The sequence below is a fragment of the Canis lupus genome, chromosome 15, assembly GCF_011100685.1.
Source record: "Canis lupus familiaris isolate Mischka breed German Shepherd chromosome 15, alternate assembly UU_Cfam_GSD_1.0, whole genome shotgun sequence".
Lineage (NCBI taxonomy): Eukaryota > Metazoa > Chordata > Mammalia > Carnivora > Canidae > Canis > Canis lupus.
Genome location: NC_049236.1, coordinates 14,878,956 through 14,901,924, shown reverse-complemented (window position 1 = coordinate 14,901,924; position 22,969 = coordinate 14,878,956). Strand labels below are relative to the sequence as shown.

Below are 22,969 nucleotides of genomic sequence, written 5' to 3'. Positions count from 1 at the left end.
AGCCCCGGTGGCTTAGCTGTTTAGTGCCTGCCTTTGGCCCAGGGTGTGACCCTGGAGACCGGGGATTGTCGGGCTCCCTGCACAAAGTCTGCTTCTCCCTCTGCCTGTGTCTGCCTCTCTCTTCCTTCTGCGTCTTTCATGAATAAATAAGTAAAATCTTAAAAAAAAAAAAAAAAAAGAACACTCCCTTTACAAGACTGTTGTGAGGATTCAGTAAAAACATGTTTATAAGGGCGCCTGGGTGGCTCAGAGGTTGAGCATCTGTCTGCCTTCAGTTCAGGGCGTGATTCTGGGACCCAGGATTGAGTCCCGCATTGGGCTCCCTGCGTGGGGCCTGCTTCTCCCTCTGCCGGTGTCTTTGCTTCTCTGTGTCTCTCGTGAATAAATAAGTAAAATCTTTTTTTAAAAAAAACATGTTTATAAAGTCTAACACAGGACCTGGGACATTAAAAAAATTTTTTTAAGAGATATATTTATTCATTAGAGACACAGAGAGAGAGAGAGAGAGAGAGAGAAGCAGAGACACAGGCAGAGGGAAAAGCAGGTTCCATGCAAGGAGCCCAACATGGGACTAGATCCCCGGTCTCCAGGATCAGGCCCCGGGCTGAGGGCAGCGCTAAACCGCTGCGCCAGCGGGCTGCTCGAGACCTGGCGCATTAACGCGCAGCCAAGGTCCACAGTCCAGGGACGGGGCCCATGCACTTTCTATCTCTTGGAGCCCATAGGCCTGAGGTCTTCCTCGTTACAGACAACTCTTAGGCTGCGGCTACTTTCTGAGCCTGTTTATCTGACCAGGTAAGCGGGCCGGCCTCAGGTAGACGCCGGGAACCTGGCTGACTCTAAGGGAAAGGGGCGAGAGCTGGTTCTTTCTTTCTTTTTTTTAAATTTGATTTATTTATTTATTCATGAGAGACAGAGAAAGAGAGAGATGGAGGCAGAGACACAGGCAGAGGGAGAAGCAGGTTCCCCGCAAGGAGCCCGACGTGGGACTGGATCCGGGATCGCGGGACCAGCAGGCGTTGGTTCGGTGAATCCAGGGGGAGGCGGCCCGAGGAGCACTTGCCACGTGACCCCGGGGCCCTCCCGCTCCCGCAGCGGCCGCTCCCCAGAAGGCGGCGCGGCCTAGAGCGGCGGCGCGCGGTGCACTGTGGGCCAGCAGAGGCGCGAGCCCACCGCCGCCGGAGCCCCCACGTGGCAGGCGGCTCGGGGTTCCGCCAGCCCCGCGTGCTCCAAACTTGCGCAGCGAAGCGTGTCTAAACTCCAGCCAATCCGACCGCTAGCCCCTAGAGGAGGGGAAGGTGCAGGCTGCCCGCTCTGGCTTCCGCCAGCTCCTCACGGGGGACAGGGGTGGGGTCCGCCGCCGCGCTTGACGTTGAAAGCCCGGCCCTCTCCCCTCTGGGAGGAGCTTCCTCGTCGCTGCCAGACTTAAGCCAGGTCCCGGCCTTCAGCATCGGGCCATCTTCCCTCGCAGCCCAGCAGTTCCCGGAGCTGAGGCGTGTTGGATCGTGGGCAGGGCACAGAACCGAGCAGAGATCACACTGCCTCGTTGACGCTCTGCGCTCCAGCCGGGGTGAGTTGCTGCTGCTGCTCCCATCAACTCCTGCCCCCCCGAATAGAGCAGAGAGCTCAGGCTCTGGAGGCAGTCTGACTCGGTTTCCCATTTGAACCCTGTGTGGTGATGTTTAAATTCTCAGTTTGTCTGGACCTCAGTTTTCTCACCCATGAAATGAGTTCTTACATCGCAACTGCGGTGAGAGTTAAGTGAGATAAAGCTTTTAAAAGCATGTGTCCACTGTTAGGTTGCTCAGGAAGTTTTAGTTGAACTCTTTCTTTTTTCTTTTTCTTTTTTTTTCTTTTTTTTTTTTTTGTTTTTTTTTTGTTTTTTTTTTTTGAACTCTTTCTGAGGACAGGTCTGACACCTGGACTTTGCCATGAAGAGGTGGGAAAATGAAGGAGGGAGCCAGGTTATGAAAGATATTACTAAGGAGCGCTTAGGTAGCCTAGAACTGCTGGAAGACTTTGAGCCTTGGAGTCACAAGGTCAGATTTAATGAATGGATTGTAGGGAGAGGGGCCGCACTGAAGCAGAGAGATTGGTGGTTCAGGTAGGTGTGGTTCAAGCTAGAGCAGTGGCGGTGGAGACAGACATGGATGGACTGGAGAAAGACTTAAGAAATATATTTTTTATTTTACTTTTTAAGATTTTATTTATTTATTTATTCATGAAAGACCAGAGAGGCAGAGACACAGGCAGAGGGAGGAGAAGCAGGCTCCATGCAAGAAGCCTGATGTGGGACTCGATCCTGGGAACCAGGATCACACACGCCCTGAGCTAAAGGCAGATGCTCAACCTCTAAGCCACCCAGGCGTCCCATGAAATAATATATTTTAAAATTCTAAAAAAATAAAAAATAAAATTCTTTTCACACACATCAAGAAGTACATGAAGTGTTACTGCAATTTTAGGTTTTACATTACAGTTCAGAGTAAACTATATCTGTTTAAAAAAATTTACCAGTATTAATAGGATTTTTAACCCAGCCAAATAGACCAAGTCTTGGTCACTGTTACTGTTAGTTCTCTGCTGAGCGGGGGTTCAGTCCTGGGATCATGATCTGAGCCAAAGGCAAATGCTTAACCAACTGAGCCACCCAGAGGCCTCCTTCCTCTTTTTGTTTGCTTACCAACACGATTTTTGCAGGAACTCTGGCCTTTCTTTTCTTTTTTTTTTTTTTTTTTTAACTCTGGCCTTTCTATGGAATTGCATAGATATTTCCTGGAAGTGGCTGGAATGGGTAAAGTTAGTTTAGGTAACTGTGGTGGGTTTGGGAAAGCTGGGGCATGTTTTTCCATTGCTTCAGACCTCTGTTACAATGAGACTGGAATCTGAACTGTCACCAGATGGGGTTACTATTAATTCGGCTCTTCAGCCTACCCATACACAGGCTGCAAGACCTCCCTAAAAGAGTCTTGATGGTTCTGATCAGACCTGTTACTTTCCCCAAGATCTCGGTTTTCTTTCTTTTCTTTTCTTTTCTTTTTCTTTTTTTTTTTTTAAGATTTTATTTATCTATTCATGAGAGACACACACAGAGAGGCAGAGACACAGGCAGAGGGAGAAGCAGGCTCCATGCAGGGAGCCCGATGCGGGACTCGATCCCGGGATCCGGGATCATGACCTGAGCCGAAGGCAGACACTCAACCGCTGAGCCACCCAGGCGTCCGGATCTCAGTTTTCTTATTTACACAGTAGCGATTCCAGTATCATCCTGTATGAAAACATGGTTGTTGTTTTTCTGAAAATGGTAAAGTGCTTTGATATCTTTCAGAGATTATTCTTTCCAGGTTACGCAAGAAGTAAAGAAAGAAGGTGATGAAGGCAGTGACTTCCTCAAATGTTCCCCCCCCAGCTGTTAAGTTCTCCCCCTTGACACATTTGCCTTTGTGTGTCTTTGTTGTGTATGTGTGTTTGTATATGCTTACATGTGTGTTTCTTTTTTTTTTTTTTTAAGATTTTATTTATTCATGAGAGACACAGGCAGAGTTACAGGCAGAGGGAGAAGCAAGCTCCATGCAGGGAGCTTGATGTGGGACTCGATCCTGGAACTCCAGGATCACACCTTGAGCTAAAGGCAGGTGCTCAACTGCTGAGCCACCCAGACTTCCCAACACATGTGTGTTTCTTTTTTTTTTTTTTTTTTTTTTTTTTAATTTTTTTTTAATTTTTATTTATTTATGATAGTCACAGAGAGAGAAAGAGAGAGAGGCAGAGACATAGGCAGAGGGAGAAGCAGGCTCCATGCACCGGGAGCCCGACGTGGGATTCGATCCCGGGTCTCCAGGATCGCGCCCTGGGCCAAAGGCAGGCGCCAAACCGCTGCGCCACCCAGGGACCCCCACATGTGTGTTTCTATGTGTTGTATGGGCCAGGCATTCTAGGAGTGAGGGGTTCAGATAGGTATGCTCTGACCTCAAGGAGTACCTTGGTTTGTGAGGGAAACCAATATAAACAAAAAACTGCCACCATGTGCATAGCTATTGGTGCGTGGGAGGAGAAGTGCTAGCTGAAGGATGAGCAGCAGTTAGCCAGGCAGGGGTAGGACTTGGGGAAGCAAAGTGTACCTGGAGTCACGTAAGTGAAAGCTGGTTCTGTAAAGTCTGAAACCTGGAGTTTGCCATGAAAAAGTGGGAAAATGGGAAGGTGGAGGCCAGGTTATAAAAGCTGTTACTAAGGAGTGTAGACTTCATACCGAAGGTAGGCAAAAACAGCTGAAAGATGAGCCTCTGAGTCACATGGTCAGATTTAGTGAATGGATTATAGGGAGAGGGGCTACACTGGAAACAGGAGATTGGTGGTTCAGGTAGGTGTGGTTCAAGCTAGAGCAGTGGCAGTGGAGACAGATATGGATGGACTGGAGAAAGAAAAAAAGAGATATTTTGAAATCTTTTTCACATACCTCAAGAAGTACGTGAAGTGTTACTGTAGTCTTAGGTTTTATATTACAGTTTAGAGCAAACTATCTTTTTAAAAAATATTGACCAATATTAATAGGATTTTTAACCCAGCCAAATTGACCAAATCTTGGTCACTGTTACATATTTAAAGTAGTTTTCTATGCTGGCTTCTTAGAAGTACAGGCAAGGATATACTCTCCTACCCATCACCTGTCAAACCATAATCTGATAGATAATACTAAAAGATGCCAAATGAACTGAAATAATTTATTTAGATATTTTTTTCAAGACCCTGTGGATTGTACTATGAATTGTTTAACAGTTATTATCCAGGGCCTTGAGTCCCTGCTGAGAGAGATATACCGAATGAAGAGCATTGGTGAGGCACTATGCAAAGTACTTGATAGGGCTTCTCTTCAAAATGGGGGAGGGTCCTGAGATTCAAATCCAGGTCTGTGCAGTCGCAGGCCTTGAACCATTTCCTTTGTGGTTTGCTGCTGGATATGATGAGTAGAGTTTTGGACATGTTGAGTCTTAGATACCTATAGGATGTATGGGTAGAGATGTCCAGAGGGAGCTGCAGGTCCAGGACTGGGTTGGGCAGAATCAGTGCTTAACGTGGTAAGTGAAGACATGAGCTTAACTAGGGAGTGGGAGGAGGTTTGGAGACAGAACTCTGAGGGACACTAACATTTGTGAGAGATAGAGGAGAGGCCCATGCAGCTGGGAACACTCATGTAAATACTGCTTCCTCTTTTTCCTGTGTTTTTGTTTCCTGCATCCAGGCAGCAGCTATAGAGTCCTCCTATGAGAAGGGAAGACAGCCCCAGACAGAAGGAATGTAGATGCTGACTTGGGAATAATAAAACCTGAGTCCTTTTTTTATTTTTTATTAAGGATTTTTTTTTATTAAGGATTTTAAGTAATCTGAACACCCAACATAGGACTTGAACTTACAACCCCACGATCAAGAGTTGTGTGCTCTACCAAGTGAGCCAGCCAGGTGCCCCTAAAACCTGAGTCCTGGGCAGCCCAGTGGCTCAACGGTTTAGCGCCGCCTTCAGCCTAGAGTGTGATCCTGGAGACCCGAGATCGAGTCCCATGTCAGGCTCCCTGCATAGAGCCTGCTTCTCCCTCTGCCTGTGTCTCTGCCTCTCTCTCTCTTTCTCTCTCTGTGTCTCTCATGAATAAATAAATAAAATCTTTAAAAAAAAAAATCCCTTCCCTCCATCAATATCAAAAGTATTGGGATCCCTGGGTGGCGCAGCGGTTTGGCGCCTGCCTTTGGCCCAGGGCGCGATCCTGGAGACCAGGGATCGAGTCCCACGTTGGGCTCCCGGTGCATGGAGCCTGCTTCTCCCTCTGCCTGTGTCTCTGCCTCTCTCTCTCTCTCACTGTGTCCCTATCATAAATAAATAAAAAATTTAAAAAATATATCAAAAGTATTTACACAGGATACATTTTTCCTCACCCACAGGATACATATTAAAAAAAAAAAAAAAAAAACCTGAGTCCTGATACCACCTATGCCCCCCTCCCCACCATGCAGCTTTTCTTTTTTATGTGTAAATCCTCTCCCAAGTTCTTTTTTTTTAATTTTTTAAAAGATTTTATTTTTTTATTCATGAGAGAGAGAGAGAGGCAGAGACACAGGCAGACAGAGAAGCAGGCTGCATGCAAGGAGCCTGATGTGGGACTCGAACCTGGGAATCCAGGATTACACCTTGAGCCAAAGGCAGGCGCTCAACCACTGAGCCACCCAGGCATCCCATTTTTAATTTTTATTTTTTACGATTTTATGTATTTGAGACACAGAGAGAGCGCACAAGCAGAGGGGAGTGAGAGGGACAGAGAGAAGCAGCCTCCCCGCCAAGCAGGGGGCCTGACGTAGGGCTCCATCCTAGGACCCCAGGGTCATGACTGAGCCAAAGGCAGACCCTCAACTGACTTTGCCACCCAGGTTCACCACCACCCCCTTTTTATTTTTATTTTATTTTTATTTTTTAAAATTTTATTTATTTATTCATGATAGACATAGAGAGAGGCAGAGACACAGGCAGAGGGAGAAGCAGGCTCCATGCAGGGAGCCCGACGAGCAGGGACTCCAGGATCACGCGGGACTCCAGGATCATGCCCTGGGCCAAAGGCAGGCGCTAAACCACTCAGCCACCCAGGGATCCCCCACCACCCCCTTTTTAAAGATTATATTTATTAGAGAGAGAGCCTGTGAGGAGGGGAAGAGCAGAGAGGGGAGGAGAGGGACAGTCAGACACTGTGCACGGAGCCCAACACGGGGCTCCATCCCAGGACCCTGAGATCACAACCTGAGCCAAAGGCAGATGCTTAACTGACTGAGCCACCCAGGTGCCCCAAACGTCTCCCAAGTTAACATAAGGGTTTCTGATTGCTGCTAGAGCCCAAGCTAGGCAGTTCCTGACAGCTTCAGAGCCTGTTAATGCAGGAGAAGGCTGGAAAGCAAATCCCCGAGGCAGAAGATAAGGAAGTCAGGAGCTGGCAAAGTATGATTTCCTGTCCTAGAGAAAAACATTTGTTCTCTGTGCCCCTCCATTCTCTCCTTTGGAGCTCTTGTTCTTTGAACCTCTTTGTTAGGTGTTCCTTATTCTATGACACCCCCCTTCCCGCACCCCCCCCTCGCCCGACGCCCCACCTCCCGGCCTCTTGGGTTTTCTTTCTTTCTTTTTTTTTTTTTTTCCTCTTGGGTTTTCTGTTTCACCATCAAAAGGGAGAAGCAAGCATCAGGTTTCTTCCTTTTTGCCTTAGACTAGGCTTTTGTTCAAGCTCTCAGCCTAAGTCCATGTGTAATTTCAGAGTTCTCCAATGTGTGCTAGGAAATCTGGGAGAGGCCAGCAGGTCACCTGTTTGGGGATCAAGCCCAGGACACCAGCCACAGACACTGGTGGCAACTGGCAGACTAGTTCCTCCTGTGAGGTCCAGACAAACTTGCCTGATCCCTGGGAAGTTTGGTAACAATACTACCCTCAGTGATCTGTGGTTTGCTGCCCAGACTGAATAATTTTGTTTCTGTTTCAGCAGAAAAAGGTACCCATAACCACAGTATGCTAGACTATAAAAATCTTCCAGAGTTGGAAGTATTAGGAAAAACAATTTTGGTATGTCAGTTATATTTACAACTTGTCTTATTTCCTGCTCTACCATAATATTCTTGATGTCTTTTCAGAACTTAGAAACAAAGGTTATATTTATAAAGTTATTGCTGGCAATGAAATCAATCCCAAGGAAGTGATATCTATAGTACTGAGGAGATCAAGGGAAAAGGTTATTTCAAGCTTATTGGCTCTTAGGTTGAGCATTCTTTTTCTTTTCCCTTTCGCTTGGATAACTCCTATTCATCAAGACTTGATTGACTCAGGGACGCCTTGCTGGCTCAGTGGTAGAGTATGCACCTTTTATTTATTTATTTTTTAAGAGAGAGAAAGAGAGAGAGAACAGAAGTGAGAGGGAGAGAGAGAGAAAGGCAGATGCTCAACCGCTGAGCCACCCAGGTGTCCCTTCTTTTTTTTTTAGATTGGTGGATTGAGGCAAAGGGAAGGGGGATGGAGAGAGAGAATCTTTTTTTTTTTTTTTTTTTAAATTTTTATTTATTTATGATAGTCAGAGAGAGAGAGAGAGGCAGAGACACAGGCAGAGGGAGAAGCAGGCTCCATGCACCGGGAGCCCGACGTGGGATTCGATCCTAGGTCTCCAGGATCGCGCCCTGGGCCAAAGGCAGGCGCCAAACCGCTGCGCCACCCAGGGATCCCAGGAGAGAGAGAATCTTAAGTAGGCCCCACACCCAGCTCGGAGCCCAGTCTCAGGATCCCGAGGTCATGACCTGAGCTGAAATCAGGAGTTGGACACTTAACCAACTGAGTCACTCAGGCGCCCCAAGCATGCAACTATTGATCACGGGGTTGTGAGTTTGAGCCCCAACATTAGATGTAGATATTACTTAAAGAAAATCTGGGGATCCCTGGTGGCTCAGCGGTTTAGCGCCACCTTCAGCCAAGGGCCTGGTCCTGGAGACCCAGGATCGAGTCCCATGTCGGGCTCCCTGCATGGAGCCTGCTTCTCCCTCTGCCTGTGTCTCTGCCTCTCTCTCTCTCTCTCTCTCTCTCTCTCTCTGTGTCTCTCGTGAATAAATAAATAAAATAAAATAAAAATTTGTCTTAAAAAAAAAAAGAAAAAGGAAAGAAAATCTTGGGTAGCCTGGTGACTCAGCAGTTTAGTGCCTGCCTTCAGCCCAGGGTGTGATCCTGGAGACCTGGGATCGAGTCCCATGTCAGGCTCCCTGCATGGAGCCTGCTTTTCCCTCTGCCTGTGTCTCTGCCTCTCTCTCTCTCTCTCTCTCTCTCTCTCTCTCATGAATAAATAAAATCTTAAAAAATAAAATAAAATGAAGTCTTTAATTTTTTTTATTATTTTTAATTTTTTTATTTATTTATGATAGTCACAGAGAGAGAGAGAGAGAGAGAGAGGCAGAGACATAGTCAGAGGGAGAAGCAGGCTCCATGCACCGGGAGCCCGATGTGGGATTCGATCCCGGGTCTCCAGGATCGCGCCCTGGGCCAAAGGCAGGCGCCAAACCGCTGCGCCACCCAGGGATCCCTAAAATGAAGTCTTTTGGGATGCCTGGGTGTCTTAGCGGTTGAGCGTCTGCCTTCAGCTCAGGGCATGATCCCGGGATCTGGACTCTGAGTCCTGTGCCAGGCTCCCTACAGGGAGCCTCCTTCTCCTCCTCTGCCTATGTCTTGCCTCTCTCTGTGTGTCTCCTGGGATCACATCCTGAGCCAAGGCAGATGCTCAGTCTCTGAGCCACCCAGGTGCCCCAAAAATAAAATCTTAAAAAAAAAAAAAAGAATCAAATATTATTTCCAAGAAGCCATCCTAGCAGGGTTACTCTTTTCTTGTAGCAGTTGTGCAGATTTTAGTCCTATCTCATACATTGTACTACCCTCTGTCCTCACTATACCAGCCCATAATAAACTCCAAGAGGGCAGGGACTCTGAATATGTGGGTCTCTTAGGCCCAGCACAAGACCTGGAGTATTCATCTTTTATTGACTGAACGAGTATTCGTGGGCCCTTTGGAGACTTCTGATTTTCAAAGCTCTCCAAAGAGGGTTGCTCCAGTAACACCTGTTTTGTTCAGTTGGAAATTTTCTTGTGTCTATAATTTATTGCTTTCTGCTGTATCTGATTCCCCTTCCTGGAAAGCCTTCTCCTCTTGACTCCCCTTGGGGAAGTCCAACTTAAAAGCCAATGTCTATATTCCCTGGTCCTTGCCCTACAGACGTCATTTGCTTTTCTGTAGCACATTGTGATAGGTGTCTACTGTGAGGCACAACACGTGAATATTAGGAGTCTGTTTACCTGGCTTTTTTTGTCTTTTTCCATTGGCTCCTCCTTGGTTCCTTGGCTTTGCTACTTCTCAGCTGTTGATTTGGGGGCAAATAACTTCACCTCTCTGAGTTTGCTCTTTTCTCTTCTTTCTTTTTTTTAAAGATTTTGTTCATGAGAGACACACACACACACACAGAGAGGCAAAGACATAGGCAGAGGGAGAAGCAGGCTCCATGCAGGGAGTCCAATGTAGGACTTGATCCTGGGACTCCAGGATCACACCCTGGGCTGAAGGCAGGTGCTAAACCGTGAGCCACCCAGGGATCCCCTTTTTTCTTTTTTCTTTTTTCTTTTTTCTTTTTTTTTTTTTAATAAAGATTTTATTTATTTATTCATGAGAGACACACAGAGAGAGAGAGAGAGAGAGGCAGAGACACAGGCAGAAGGAGAAGCAGGCTCCATGCAAGGAGCCTGACATGGGACTTGATCCTGGGTCTCCAGGATCATGTCCGGGACTGAAGGCGGCGCTAAACCGCTGAGCCACTGGGGCTGCCCTGAGTTTGATTTTTTCATCTAAAAAATGGTATACGGGGCAGCCCGGGTGGCTCAGCGGTTTGGCACCTGCCTTTGGCTCAGGGCGTGATCCTGGAGACCTGAGATCGAGTCCCACATCGGGCTCCCTGCATGGAGCCTGTTTCTCCCTCTGCTGTGTCTCTGCCTCTCTCTCTCTCTCTCTCTCTCTGTGTGTGTCTCTCATGAATGAATAAATAAATAAAATCTTTAAAAAAATAAAAAAAGGGGATCCCTGGGTGGCGCAGCAGTTTGGCGCCTGCCTTTGGTCTAGGGCGCGATCCTGGAGACCTGGGATTGAGTCCCACGTCAGGCTCCCAGTGCATGGAGCCTACTTCTCCCTCTGCCTATGTCTCTGCCTTTCTCTCTCTCTCTCTCTCTGTGTGACTATCATAAATAAAAATAAATAAATAAATAAATAAACATAAAAATAAACAAACAAACAAATAAATAAATAAATGTATGCTTACCTTGTAAGACTCCACTCTGGCCTAGCAGCGTGCAGATCAGACCAGTCTGTGCGGGACTAGGAGAATCTAGTTTCTGAGAGCCTCCTGGGAATGTTTGTTTCATCCTCAGAGAGGTGACCTGTTCCTGAATCTGTTCTGTCACTTGGTCTCACTTTGACTTATCGTGGCCTTTGCTATCTTACGGTGGCTTGAGACTTTATGTTGTCAAGTCTGGGTACTTCAGGGAGCCACCCACCTTTGTTTTTAGGTATTAGAGCTCTCTGACACAGATCTTTAGCCCAGTAGAAGGAAGGACAGCCAGGCTGGTGGTCCAGTTAATGTTTGTCCAGGAACTACTAGCTTCGGTTGGTTCTGGTTATGCTGTTTTAGCTGCCCTCTGCTTACAGGCATGTATGCACAATCATGTATTTGTTGTCTCACATCTGTGCTCCCTTTACCACCCATGTTTTATGGGACTCTTGACCAATGGGTAGCAGAGGCTCAAGCAGCAACACTGACCCCCATACCATTCTCTTCCCATTGGTGTTTCAGGGGGCGATGGCGGCTTCATGTGTCCTCCTGCACACTGGGCAGAAGATGCCCCTGATTGGGCTGGGCACCTGGAAGAGTGATCCTGGCCAGGTGAGAAATGGAGGACAGGGAGGAGGGCTTCTTGCACCTCTGCCAGGGAAAAGGGAGAATTTGAGAGAGGGCCCCTGAATTTTCCCTAGCAGCCCCATCCTGGTACTCTATTTCAGGTAGGGATGAGCCTGAAAGGCACTGGGAAGAAACAAGGGAAGAAGAGGCCAGCAGTGAGCCCTTGGCTTCCTCAGCTAACTCAGAGGAATGGCTGCGGGGCCCAGAAGGGCTAAGGGAATAGGAAGGAACCGTTTCCCTAATGAGATCTGTACGGAGTGCTGTGGCAGACATGGGACCCCACTGTGGCCCTATGCTGATCCCTAATACGGCATTTATGTGCTGTGATCATATCTTCCTCTCCCACACAGGGCTCAAGGGCTGGGCCACTCCCTAGTGTTCAGTCCAGAGGTAGGCACATGATAGGTGTCAGGGTTTGAAGAATAGCTGTCAACTGTAGAGACCAAGGGTTAGTAAACTTTTTCTTTTCTTTTAAGATTTGTTTGTTTATTTATTCATGAGAGACGCAGAGACAGGTGGAGGGAGAAGCAGGCTTCTCACAGGGAGCCCAATGTGGGACTCAATCCCCAGACCTGGGATCACACCCTGAGCCTAAGGCAGACGCTCAACCGCTGAACTACCCAGGCATCACAGCAAACTTTTTCTTAAAGAACCAGATGCTTAATGGTTGAGATTTTGCTGGACAAGTTGCAAAATGGGGGCAATTATATCCTTTTTTATTTTTTTTTTATTTATGATAGTCGCACAGAGAGAGAGAGAGAGAGAGAGAGAGAGGCAGAGACACAGGCAGAGGGAGAAGCAGGCTCCATGCACCGGGAGCCTGACGTGGGATTCGATCCCAGGTCTCCAGGATCGCGCCCTGGGCCAAAGGCAGGCGCTAAACTGCTGCGCCACCCAGGGATCCCGGGGGCAATTATATCCTTAAGTAACCTTTTAAAGAGGTAACAACCATTCTTAGCTGAAAAAAACAAAAGGCTAGCTGGAGTTTAACCCTAGTATATAGACTCTTCCAATTTAGGGGAGTGTGGGAATCGAGACCAGCTTTCCTAGGGTTGTTGGAACTAGAGATGTAGCTCCCACCTGGGGTGGGGCATCTTCTCAGGGCTTCTTCCTGCTTTGGAAATCTGAGTCAGAGTTTAGAGAAGTTTGGGGATTAAGTTTGAGAAGGACTTTTGGCAGGGAGAAAGAAGAGCCTCTTCTCTCTTGGAATTAGGCTGGTATTTGTGGTGTGCTCTGCCTCTTTTTCCTTTGTTTTCCTTCCTCTAGCTGCCTAGAACCCTGGAGCCAGGGTGTCTGTACTCCAGGCAGTCGCTGACACCGCCCAGGACAGGTCTAGGAGCTAGGTAAAGGCAAGGGTGGAAATCAGAACCTGGGCCAAGACTGGTGAGGGGAGTACGTCTGGATAGTAAGAGCTGTACCTAGATGGAGATTTTATTTTTTTTAAGATTTTATTTATTTATTCATAGAGACACAGAGAGAGAGAGGCAGAGACAAGGCAGAGGGAGAAGCGGGCTCCATGCAGAGAGCCCGATGTAGGACTCGATCCAGGGTCTCCAGGATCACGCCCCGGGCTGCAGGCGGCACTAAACCACTGCGCCACCGGGGCTGCCCCGAGATTTCTTTTTTTAAGATTTTATTTATTTATTTATTTATTTATTTATTTATTTATTTATTTATTAAAAAATATTTTATTCATTCATTCAGAGAGCGAAGAGAAAGGCAGAGACACAGGCGGAGGGAGAAGCAGGCTCCATGCAGGAAGCTCGATGTGCAACTCAATCCCGGGTCTCCAGGATCACACCCCAGGCTGCAGGCGGCGCTAAACCGCTGCGCCACCGGGGCTGCCCTTAAGATTTTATTTATTTGAAAGAATGAGAGAGAACGAGCTTGAGGGAGAGAGGGCACAAGCAGAGGGAAGGGGTAGAGGAAGAAGTAGATACCTCACAGAGCAGGGAGCCTGATCCCAGACTTGATCCCAGACTCTGGGATCATGACCTGAGCTGAAGGCAGACATTTAACCGACTGAGCCACCCAGGCACCCTAGATGGGGATCTTAAAAGGCAAGGCCCTGGCACCCTTGGTTCTGCTTTTTTTTTTTTTTTTAATATAGCTGTATTTTTATTATTTTTCTTAAAGATTTTTATTTATTCATGAGAGACACAGAGAGAGAGAGGCAGAGACACAGGCAGAGGGAGAAGCACGCTCAACGCAGGGAGCCCGACCTGGGACTCGATCCCGGGTCTCCAGGATCACACCCTGGGCTGAAGGTGGCACCAAACCACTGAGCCACCGGGGCTGCCCTGGTTCTGCTTCTGATGCCAGGTTTCTAGTTTGTTTTTTAGCAAATTGACCTGTCCGCCTACTTTGTGTCTGCTTTCTTCTCTCCCAACAGAGGGCTCTGGGCCCAGCTTCATCTCACTTCTCTGCCTTCCTTAATTTTTTCCCCCCTCTCAGAGCTCTTTTGTTCCTTCGAACTCCCAGAGCTCACTTGATCTACAGGGCTCCATAAAGATCTCTCAGTGTAGCACTGGCCTATAAATTATTTACCTGTGTATTGTGTTTCCCTAATCCGCTCCTCAGACCTAGAGAACCAGTCTCCATGACCTAAACTTCTGTTTTCTTTTAATGTATCCATCCATCTACTGAGCGTCTGAGAGTACCAATGTTAGGTTTTGTTTTTTGTTTTTTTTAAGATTTTATTTATTTTTTCAAGAGGCACACAGAGAGAGAGGGGCAGAGACACAGGCAAAGAGAGAACCAGGCTTCATGCAGGGAGCCTGACGTGGGATTCCATCCCAGGTCTCCAGGATCATGTCTCTGGCTGAAGGTGGTGCTAAACCGCTGAGCCACCCGGGCTGCCCCAATGTTAGTTTTTTACTAGGCCCCACTGAGATTGCTTGGGTAGGAGGGAATCTAGGGGATTATTAGGCCAGCACAAAGGGTTTGGGGTCTCTGAAGAGGCTTCTAGTCCCCTAGACTAGAACCATTTTTCATCTTCCCACTCCTACGTTATGGATAACTGCCCCTTTCCCCATTAGTGACCCTCAGGAGGGCAGTTTCTGGCCTAGGCCAACAGAACTGAAACCTTTGCATCTCACCTGGCAGGTAAAAGCAGCTATTATGTATGCCCTGAGTGTAGGCTACCGCCACATTGACTGTGCTGCTATCTACGGCAATGAGGCTGAGATCGGGGAGGCCCTGAAGGAGAATGTAGGACCTGGCAAGGTGAGGACTAGGGTGACGGAGGGGTGGGGTGAGGGCTGGAGTCCTGGCTGGAGGGATCTGGCAGTGTCTTCCTCCTAATTCCTCGCCCAGAGGTGAGGGTGGGTGAAATTATTTACCTGTGTATCGGGTGCCCATGGCTCTTCTCACTATGGGCCCTGCCCCTGTACCAGGTGGTGCTTCGAGAGGAGCTGTTTGTGACTTCTAAGCTGTGGAACACTAAACACCACCCCAAGGATGTGGAGCCTGCCCTCCGGAAGACACTGGCTGACCTCCAGCTGGAGTATTTGGACCTGTACCTGATGCACTGGCCTTATGCCTTTGAGTGAGTCTTGCCAGGGTCTTCATCCAGGGAGTCAGGTGTTGGGGGAGTTATGGTAGTAACTTGTAAGGCACAGGAGCAGGGCAGGAGAGGAACACTCCTCAGCTTGCCATGGGAACTCAGCCTTTTATGCCATCGCAGCCAAGAGTTTAGCTACAGCAAAGGAGTGTAGCTTCACATGAGGTGGATCCTAGGGATACATGGGTGGTCCCTCCCCCTCCCTTTATTCATTCAGGAAACTACTGGCTTCTGCTGAGCTAGGCCTAGGATTGCAGTAGAGAATCAGCTCCAGCAGAGGGTATGAGAGGAGCCTACCAGGAGCTCTGTGCCAGTCCTAGGGGAAGGTTGCAAGAACATGAAACTCTTTGAGGAGGAAGGAGTTCAGAAAGACTTCCCAGAGGAGAGGAGATACAATTTGTGTCTAGGAAGAAGAGGAGAGGGAATGGGCGTTCTATATAGAGTTAACACCTGGGTCATGACCTGAGAGGGTGAAAGAGCATGCTTTTTTTTTATTCTTGGCCTTTTGCCCTTTCTGGGCTTGGTATGGGGACACAGAGTGGCTGGATGGGCAGATAAGGCAGGAGCCTTGCATTTGTGCCCACTCATGGCGGGGGCTGTCTTTACTTAGGCGGGGAGACAACCCTTTCCCTAAAAATGCCGATGGGACAATCCGCTATGACTCTACCCACTACAAGGAGACCTGGAAAGCTCTGGAGGCACTGGTGGCTAAGGGACTGGTACGAGCACTGGGCCTGTCCAATTTCAGCAGTCGGCAGATCGATGATGTGCTCAGTGTGGCCTCTGTACGCCCAGCTGTCCTGCAGGTGAGCACAGCAACACAGATCTGTTGCTTTGAGGGCATATGTGTGTGCGGGAACATAAGTGAGCAGATGATGGGTCTACTTCATGGAGATGGCTAGCAAGTTTTCAGAAGTGTTGGCGTAGGAATTGTCTGCATAAAGGAGAGCATTGAGGTAACTACACTGGAGTTAAAAAAAACTAAAAAGTCTTTGATTCAAGCACAATGGAAATAAATGTGAACAATGTACGTGTAAAGTAAGGTTCTGTCAGTAAGAAGAAGTACTATGTATTGGTTCATATCAAACACAAGAATGTTAGAAAACCAAAAATAAAGACATTGAGGTGTGGGAAGAGAATGAATTGGAGTGGCAGGTGGAGAGTGGGGAAAGTGGGCTGAGGGGAATTGGGGAGTCAGCAATGCAAAGTTGGCCGAGATGTGGGGGCCCCACAAGCTGGGTCAGATCAGCCAATAGTGATGGGTTTTTTTTGTTTGTTTCAGGTGGAATGTCACCCATACTTGGCTCAGAAGGAGCTGATTGCTCATTGCCAAGCACGTGGCCTGGAGGTGACCGCTTATAGCCCTCTGGGATCCTCTGATAGAGCTTGGCGTGATCCTGATGAGCCTGTCCTACTTGAGGAGCCGGTAGTCTTGGCACTGGCTGAAAAGTATGGCCGGTCTCCAGCTCAGATCCTGCTCAGGTGTGGGCAATCTTGGGGAAAGAAGTGGGGAGAGGGCACCTGGGTTGGGAGGCAAGGGTTGAGTGATTCCTTATCCAACTACCTGAGTGAGGCTGCTAATCTTGCTGTATAATCTAGGGGAAGCTACTCTGAGGCATGTTCCCCATTGTATTGGGGCTCAGGGACACCAGGAGTTTAGAGAAGGCTGTGTGGAGGACGAAACAATGATTGTGAGTACTGACTCCTCTTCCTAATCTACTTCAATCCCCCACCTTAGGTGGCAGGTCCAGCGGAAAGTGATCTGCATCCCCAAGAGTATCACACCTTCACGTATTCTCCAGAACATCCAGGTACTTGGTGATGGGTCCTGTCTTCTTGGCCTCAACCTTTAGCCCGTTGGGACATAGTTTGGCTCCGACTCTGCCTGGCAAGAAGAATCCTGGCTTCCACACACAAAGCTGATTTTCCTGATCCCTACGTCTTATCCCCAGGTGTTTGACTTCACCTTTAGCCCAGACGAGATGAAGCAGCTAGATGCCCTGAATAAAAATTGGCGATACATTGTGCCCATGCTCACAGTGAGTATATATCACCTGCCAGAGTTAGGGAATATAAGATTTGGGGCAGAATTCTGGCCCAGATCTAGCCTCTCGGCCTTGCTGGTCAGAGGAGGAGCTGGATGTTGTTGGTAGGATTGCTGTCCTGAACACAGTGGGTTCTTTTCTTTTTATTAAGCTTGGGAAAGTAATAAGGCTTGGGGATAAAGCAATAGCCTTTGAGTCCCAGTCCAGCTTCGATATCTTGTGACCTAGAACAAGTTATTTAAGTTTTACAAGCCTCAATCTATCTGTAAAAGGATCCCAGTTCTTGATATATTGCAAGTTCTCAGTATATGGTATAAATGAGAGGAGGCTTTAAGGCATTCTCAGTCTTGGTAGAGGAATTGAGGTTGGGTTGAAGCCTGTTACAGGTAGGGAAATAAATAGTTCCTTATTCCAGTTGAGACTATGAACTCTTAGGGGCAGGGACAGGTATACACCAGGCTATGGATTGCTGGAATGTCAATACGGGCATTCTCTGGTGCTCAGGGTCCTGCCACTGCCATCTGGCATAGTGCTGTTTATAGGTGATGTTCAAGAGGATTCAGGGAAAGGCCCTGTGTCTTTGGAATGTCAACTCCTGCTAATAGAGTCATTTGTCTCTCTCTTTCCAGGTGGATGGGAAGAGGGTCCCGAGAGATGCAGGGCACCCTCTGTACCCCTTTAATGATCCATACTGAGACCACCACTTCCTGGTTTCCTTCCAGCTCTTCAACTACAAGGTCCTGCCACCCCCAGAAAGGAGTTAATAAAGCCATTAGAGCAGCCACACTACTTGCTTATTTGTCTGGTCAGACCTGAGATGGAAACTATTTCCCTTAGAGCTGCTGAGCTGAGGGATGCTGGATGCCACCTGTCCCAAGCTCGGACTTCTTTTTTGTTTCTGGAGAAACCAGTATGTGGCTGAATTCCAGTTCTACTTTCTTGAATTAGGTACATTGATGTAGTACTGCCATCTAGTGGCAGCTCACAGCACTACATACTGTCCTAGAGTGCCCAAAATTAGTCTTCTCAGGGTGCCATCAAGGTAGGGAGAGTTGGGATCCCTGGGTGGCGCCTCGGTTTGGCACCTGCCTTTGGCCCAGGGCGCGATCCTGGAGACCCGGGATCGAATCCCACATCGGGCTCTCGGTGCATGGAGCCTGCTTCTCCCTCTGCCTGTGTCTCTGCCTGCCTCTCTCTGTGACTATCATAAATAAATAAAAATTAAAAAAAAAAAAAAAAAAAAGGTAGGGAGAGTTGTGTGGTTTCCTGGCACTGCTGGGCCTGGGTCTTGGATTCCCAACCACGACCACCACCACCTTGTTCAGTGCCTAGGTTTAGGTCTATGAAGAGCCAAAAATACCTGTATATTTAGAAGTTCAGGAATCCCAGCTTACAAAATCAGGAAAGATAGGGATAGGGGCTTTGTCTCAGATGCTACAGTCAGTGTGCATAGGCTCCGTGAAGAAGTGAGTGAGTGAGTCTGAAAACTGGTCACTCTGCACCATCTTAAGGTTCTATCTTATGTATTTTATAGTCCCACCAAAGGCTACTGAGGCTTTAGGAGAGTTTTTAAAAAACTAAACTTAGGTCACACAAAACTAATTTTAGTTTTCCAGTGGAACCATTGCTCTTCATTCAACAAATATTTATTGAGTACTTCTATGAGTTAGGCACAATACCATACCCAGGAGACCAAGACACATAGGTCCCTATGGTTTGAAGGAGGAGACAGACTTTAATTGCATAATTAGTTTAATTGCACTTAGAAGAAGTGCTATGAAAAGTGCAGAGTGAGGAGCCTACTGATTTAATCAGCTGAGGTATGAAGGAGGAATAGGGATTAATTAGTTTAAAAAGGTGAGAGTGGGAATAGTCTTCCCTGCAAATTGGATAGCTTAGGGGGGAAAAGCCTTGAAACTAGAAGTTATTGGAAAAACCTAAAGAAGTCTTCCATAAAAATAAACAAAAAAGTCTTCCATGATAGAACCTAAAAGTGAGGGGATCCCTGGGTGGCTCAGTGGTTTAGTGCCTGCCTAGTGTTTAGGCCCAGGGTGTGCTCCTGGAGTCCCAGGATCGAGTCCCACATAGGACGCCTGTGTGGAGCCTGCTTCTCCCTCCACCTGTGTCTGCCTCTCTCTCTCTATGTCTCTCATGAGTAAATTAAAAAACAACAACAACAACAACAAAAACACCTGAAAGAGTGCGGATGGAATGGCATGGAAGAATGCTAAAATTAGGTAGGGCCTGGTGATAGCCTAGGAAACTGAGTTGGATTTTACTTTTATCCTGTATGCAGCAGGAGGCCGAGGAAGAGAAGCCCCTGGGTGGCTCAGTTGGTGGGGCATCTGCCTTTGGCTCAGTTCATGGTCCCAGGGTCCTGGGATTGAGCTCTGCATTGGGCTCTCTGCTTGGTAGCGGCCTGCTTCCCCCCCTTCCTCTGCCTGCCACTCTGCCTACTTGTGCTTACTCTCTCAAATAAATAATATCTGGAGAAAAAAAAAGCTAAGGAAGAGTTTGGAGCAGAATTAATTTGGTTTTATTTGTGTCTTAGCAGCACAACACTGGTGTAGTGGAGAGAATGGATCAAACAGATAAAAAGTAGATAAAGGGAAGCATGATGGAAGTTAGTCTTTTCTCTCGTCCTTTGTACCTGAAACAACCCACACCTTAGCCCATTATACAGTTAAAAGTTACTTAAATGTTCAGTTTAGCTGTCACTTCTGAGACATCTTTCCTGACCTCACCCTCCTCAGGTGGCTTGCTATACAATTCCATAGCTCTTTGACAGACTTTGATGATCTAAGTTTCTACAGTTATGAAGTAGTTTGAGTATGAGGCATATTAATTTGCTAGGCCTACTCTAATGGTACCACAGAATAGGTGACTTAAAGAAAAGAGATTGATTTCTCTGGAAAGCTACAAGTCCAAGATCAAGGTATCAGCAGGATCACTTCCTTCTGAATGTCATGAGGGGAGGATTTGTTCCAGGCCTTTCTCCTTGGCTTATAGGTGGCTATCAACCTGTGCCTCTAGATTTTCTTTTCTCTTTGTTGTATCTACATCCAAATTTCTTCTTATTCTCTTCCTCCTCTTTCTCCTTCTTTTGGCACTAGAAAAAACAGGATTTTATTATTCCAGTTATAAAGGGCAGGTCTTCGTAAGATGAGGGAGGGGATTCTGACAGCAGGGAGGAGGCCCCTACTTGCTGGTGATGAGTAGGTTCCATAGGACCACGATGGCCAAGTCCTCACACAGAAGCATCTTGGAGATGTAACAGTCCTTGTTGATTGACTTAAGATTTTTTGCCTTAGCCACTCTTGGGGACCTCACTCCACATCAGTTTCACATTCTCCAGCACCATGTTGTAGTGCCTGTCTCCAAATACAGCTACATTCTGAGGTATTGGGAGTTAGGACTTAGTATATAAATTTGGAGAGGACACGATTCAGCCGATATCAGGAAGCAGAAGTTATCATAACATTAAATTATTCACAAATAAGTAAATAAATTATTCCCTAATAAATTGACTGCCTAAAAATTATTCCTCACTCAAACATCTCACGCTGCTTAACTTTAGCATTGCTCTCTTGACATCTTTGTCTAGTCACTGGATAACACAGCATGCATTCACTGCAAAGTGAAGTTGCAAATTTTGTAAAAGATGTATTATTTGAAACCATGAAAATGGTGTTGGGGAACTTCATACACCATACCCAAAGCCACTGAAAAGTGAAGATCTGAGAGTTAACCAAAAAAGAAAAGCAAAGATGAGGACACTCTCCTTTATTATTATTATTTTTAAAGATTTTATTCATGAGAGACACAGAGAAAGAGAGGCAGAGACATAGGCAGAGGGAGGAGAAGAGCAGGCTCTATGCAGGGAGACCAATGTGGGACCCACTTCCAGGACTCAGGGATCACACCCTGAGCCAAAGGCAGAAGCTCAATCACTGAGCCACTTAAAGATTTTGTTTATTTATTCATGAGAGAGAGAGAGAAAGGCAGAGACACAGGCAGAGGGAAAGGAGGCTCCATGCTCCAGAGGGAGCCGGATGTGGGATTTGATTACAGGACCTCAGAATCACACCTTGGGCTGAAGGTGGTGCTAAACCGCTAGCCACCAGGGCTGCCCTACATTATGCTTTCTTATATCAAGATTTTTTATACATAAGTACAACCTAAGACCTCTCAGAAATTGCCTTGGGTCTGCAAGAGAGGAGGGTATGTCTCATACTCAAGTAGGAAAAATGAGACTTTGCGGCATTGTGTAGGAGAAGACTGTGAACCCTGTAGTCAGATTGGCAAACTTAAAAAAGGATACTTAAAAAAGGGACTGAATAAAAAGGGACGGATAACTTGCATTTGAAAGAAATCACAGGGCAGCCTGGGTGGCTCAGTGATTTAGCACCACCTTCGGCCCAGGGTATGATCCTGGAGACCTTGGATCAAGTCCCACATTGGGCTCCCTGCTTGGAGCCTGCTTCTCCCTCTGCCTGTGTCTCTGCCTCTCTCCCTCTCTCTCCCTCTCTCTCTCTCTCTCTTTCTCTTTCTCATCTCTCATGAATAAATAAAAACTTAAAAAAAAAAGAAAGATCACAGTATTTGTTTAGGAAGCATATCTATGAAGGAGCCCTGACATTTGTTCAAAGTACTAAAACACTGAAAATCCCTTTCTTGGTTGAGATGTTAACTTCTAGAATGTTCATGAGAAGTTCTATTGCTTTTTTTCTCTACATTTCTCTCAGTGGATCATCCACACTTCCAATACCTGTATATACATCTGGAACTATCAATATGCCCATTCGGATATAAATACTTGTTTTGTTTCTCTAACACTTGGGCCTTTGGCCTCTCAAGGTTTTACTCTATCTTATTTTTGTTTTAAGATATTATTTGTTGGGATCCCTGGGTGGCGCAGTGGTTTAGCGCCTGCCTTTGGCCCAGGGCGCGATCCTGGAGACCGGGGATCGAGTCCCACGTCGGGCTCCCGGTGCATGGAGCCTGCTTCTCCCTCTCCCTCTGCCTGTGTCTCTGCCTCTCTCTCTGTGTGACTATCATAAAAAAAAAATAATAATAATAATAATTTTAGGGATATCCCTTTTATTTTTTATTTATTTTTTTATAAATTTATTTTTTATTTGTGTTCAATTTGCCAATATATAGAATAACACCCAGTGCTCATTCCGTCAAGTGCCCACCTCAGTGCCTGTCACCCAGTCACCCCCACCCCTCTTGGGATATCCCTTTTAAAGAGAATTATATATTTCTTTGAGAGAAAGAGAGTGCACATGGTGGGAAGGAGCAGAAGGAGAGAGAGAGAGAGAGCGTCCCAAGCAGATTCAATGCTCAGTTGGAGCCCAATGTAGGGTTCAATCTCATAATCTTGAGATCACCATCCAAGCCCAAACCAAGAGTTGGTAACTTAATTGACTGAGCCACTCAGGCACCTCAGGGATATCCCTTTTTAACTGACTTTACAATTTATTTTTATTTATTTTATTTTTTAAAGACTTTATTCGAGAGAGAGAGAGAGAGAGAGAGAGAAGCATAGAGACAGGCAGAGAGAGAAGCAGGCTCCATACGGGGAGCCCAATGTAGGAGTTGATCCCAGGACTCCGGGGTCACGCCCTGGGCCAAAGGCGGTGCTAAACCGCTGAGCCACCTAGGCTGCCCCAGGGTTTCTTTTTTTGCAGTGAAACTTTAGTATTCCAGGGACGCCTGGGTGGCTCAGTGATTGAGCATCTGCCTTTGGCTCAAGGCCTGATCCTGGAGTCCTGGGATTGAGTCCCGCAAGGGGCTCCCCACAGGGAGCCTGCTTCTCCCACTGCATATATTTATGCCTCTCTCTCTCTCTCTCTCTCTCTCTCTCTCT

The 22,969-nt window shown here is 47.0% G+C and overlaps 1 protein-coding gene across 1 annotated transcript; it reads left to right on the top strand.

The window, feature by feature from the left end:
* Positions 1 to 1,381: 1,381 nt before the first annotated feature.
* On the top strand, positions 1,382 to 17,880 carry AKR1A1 (aldo-keto reductase family 1 member A1). The gene is given in 9 exon segments (NM_001252168.1): positions 1,382 to 1,570; positions 11,386 to 11,475; positions 14,596 to 14,715; positions 14,886 to 15,037; positions 15,663 to 15,858; positions 16,335 to 16,534; positions 16,791 to 16,863; positions 17,005 to 17,091; positions 17,727 to 17,880. Coding segments are annotated over 8 exon segments (978 nt in total). The 5' UTR covers positions 1,382 to 1,570; positions 11,386 to 11,391; the 3' UTR covers positions 17,793 to 17,880.
* The last annotated feature ends 5,089 nt before the right edge of the window (positions 17,881 to 22,969 follow it).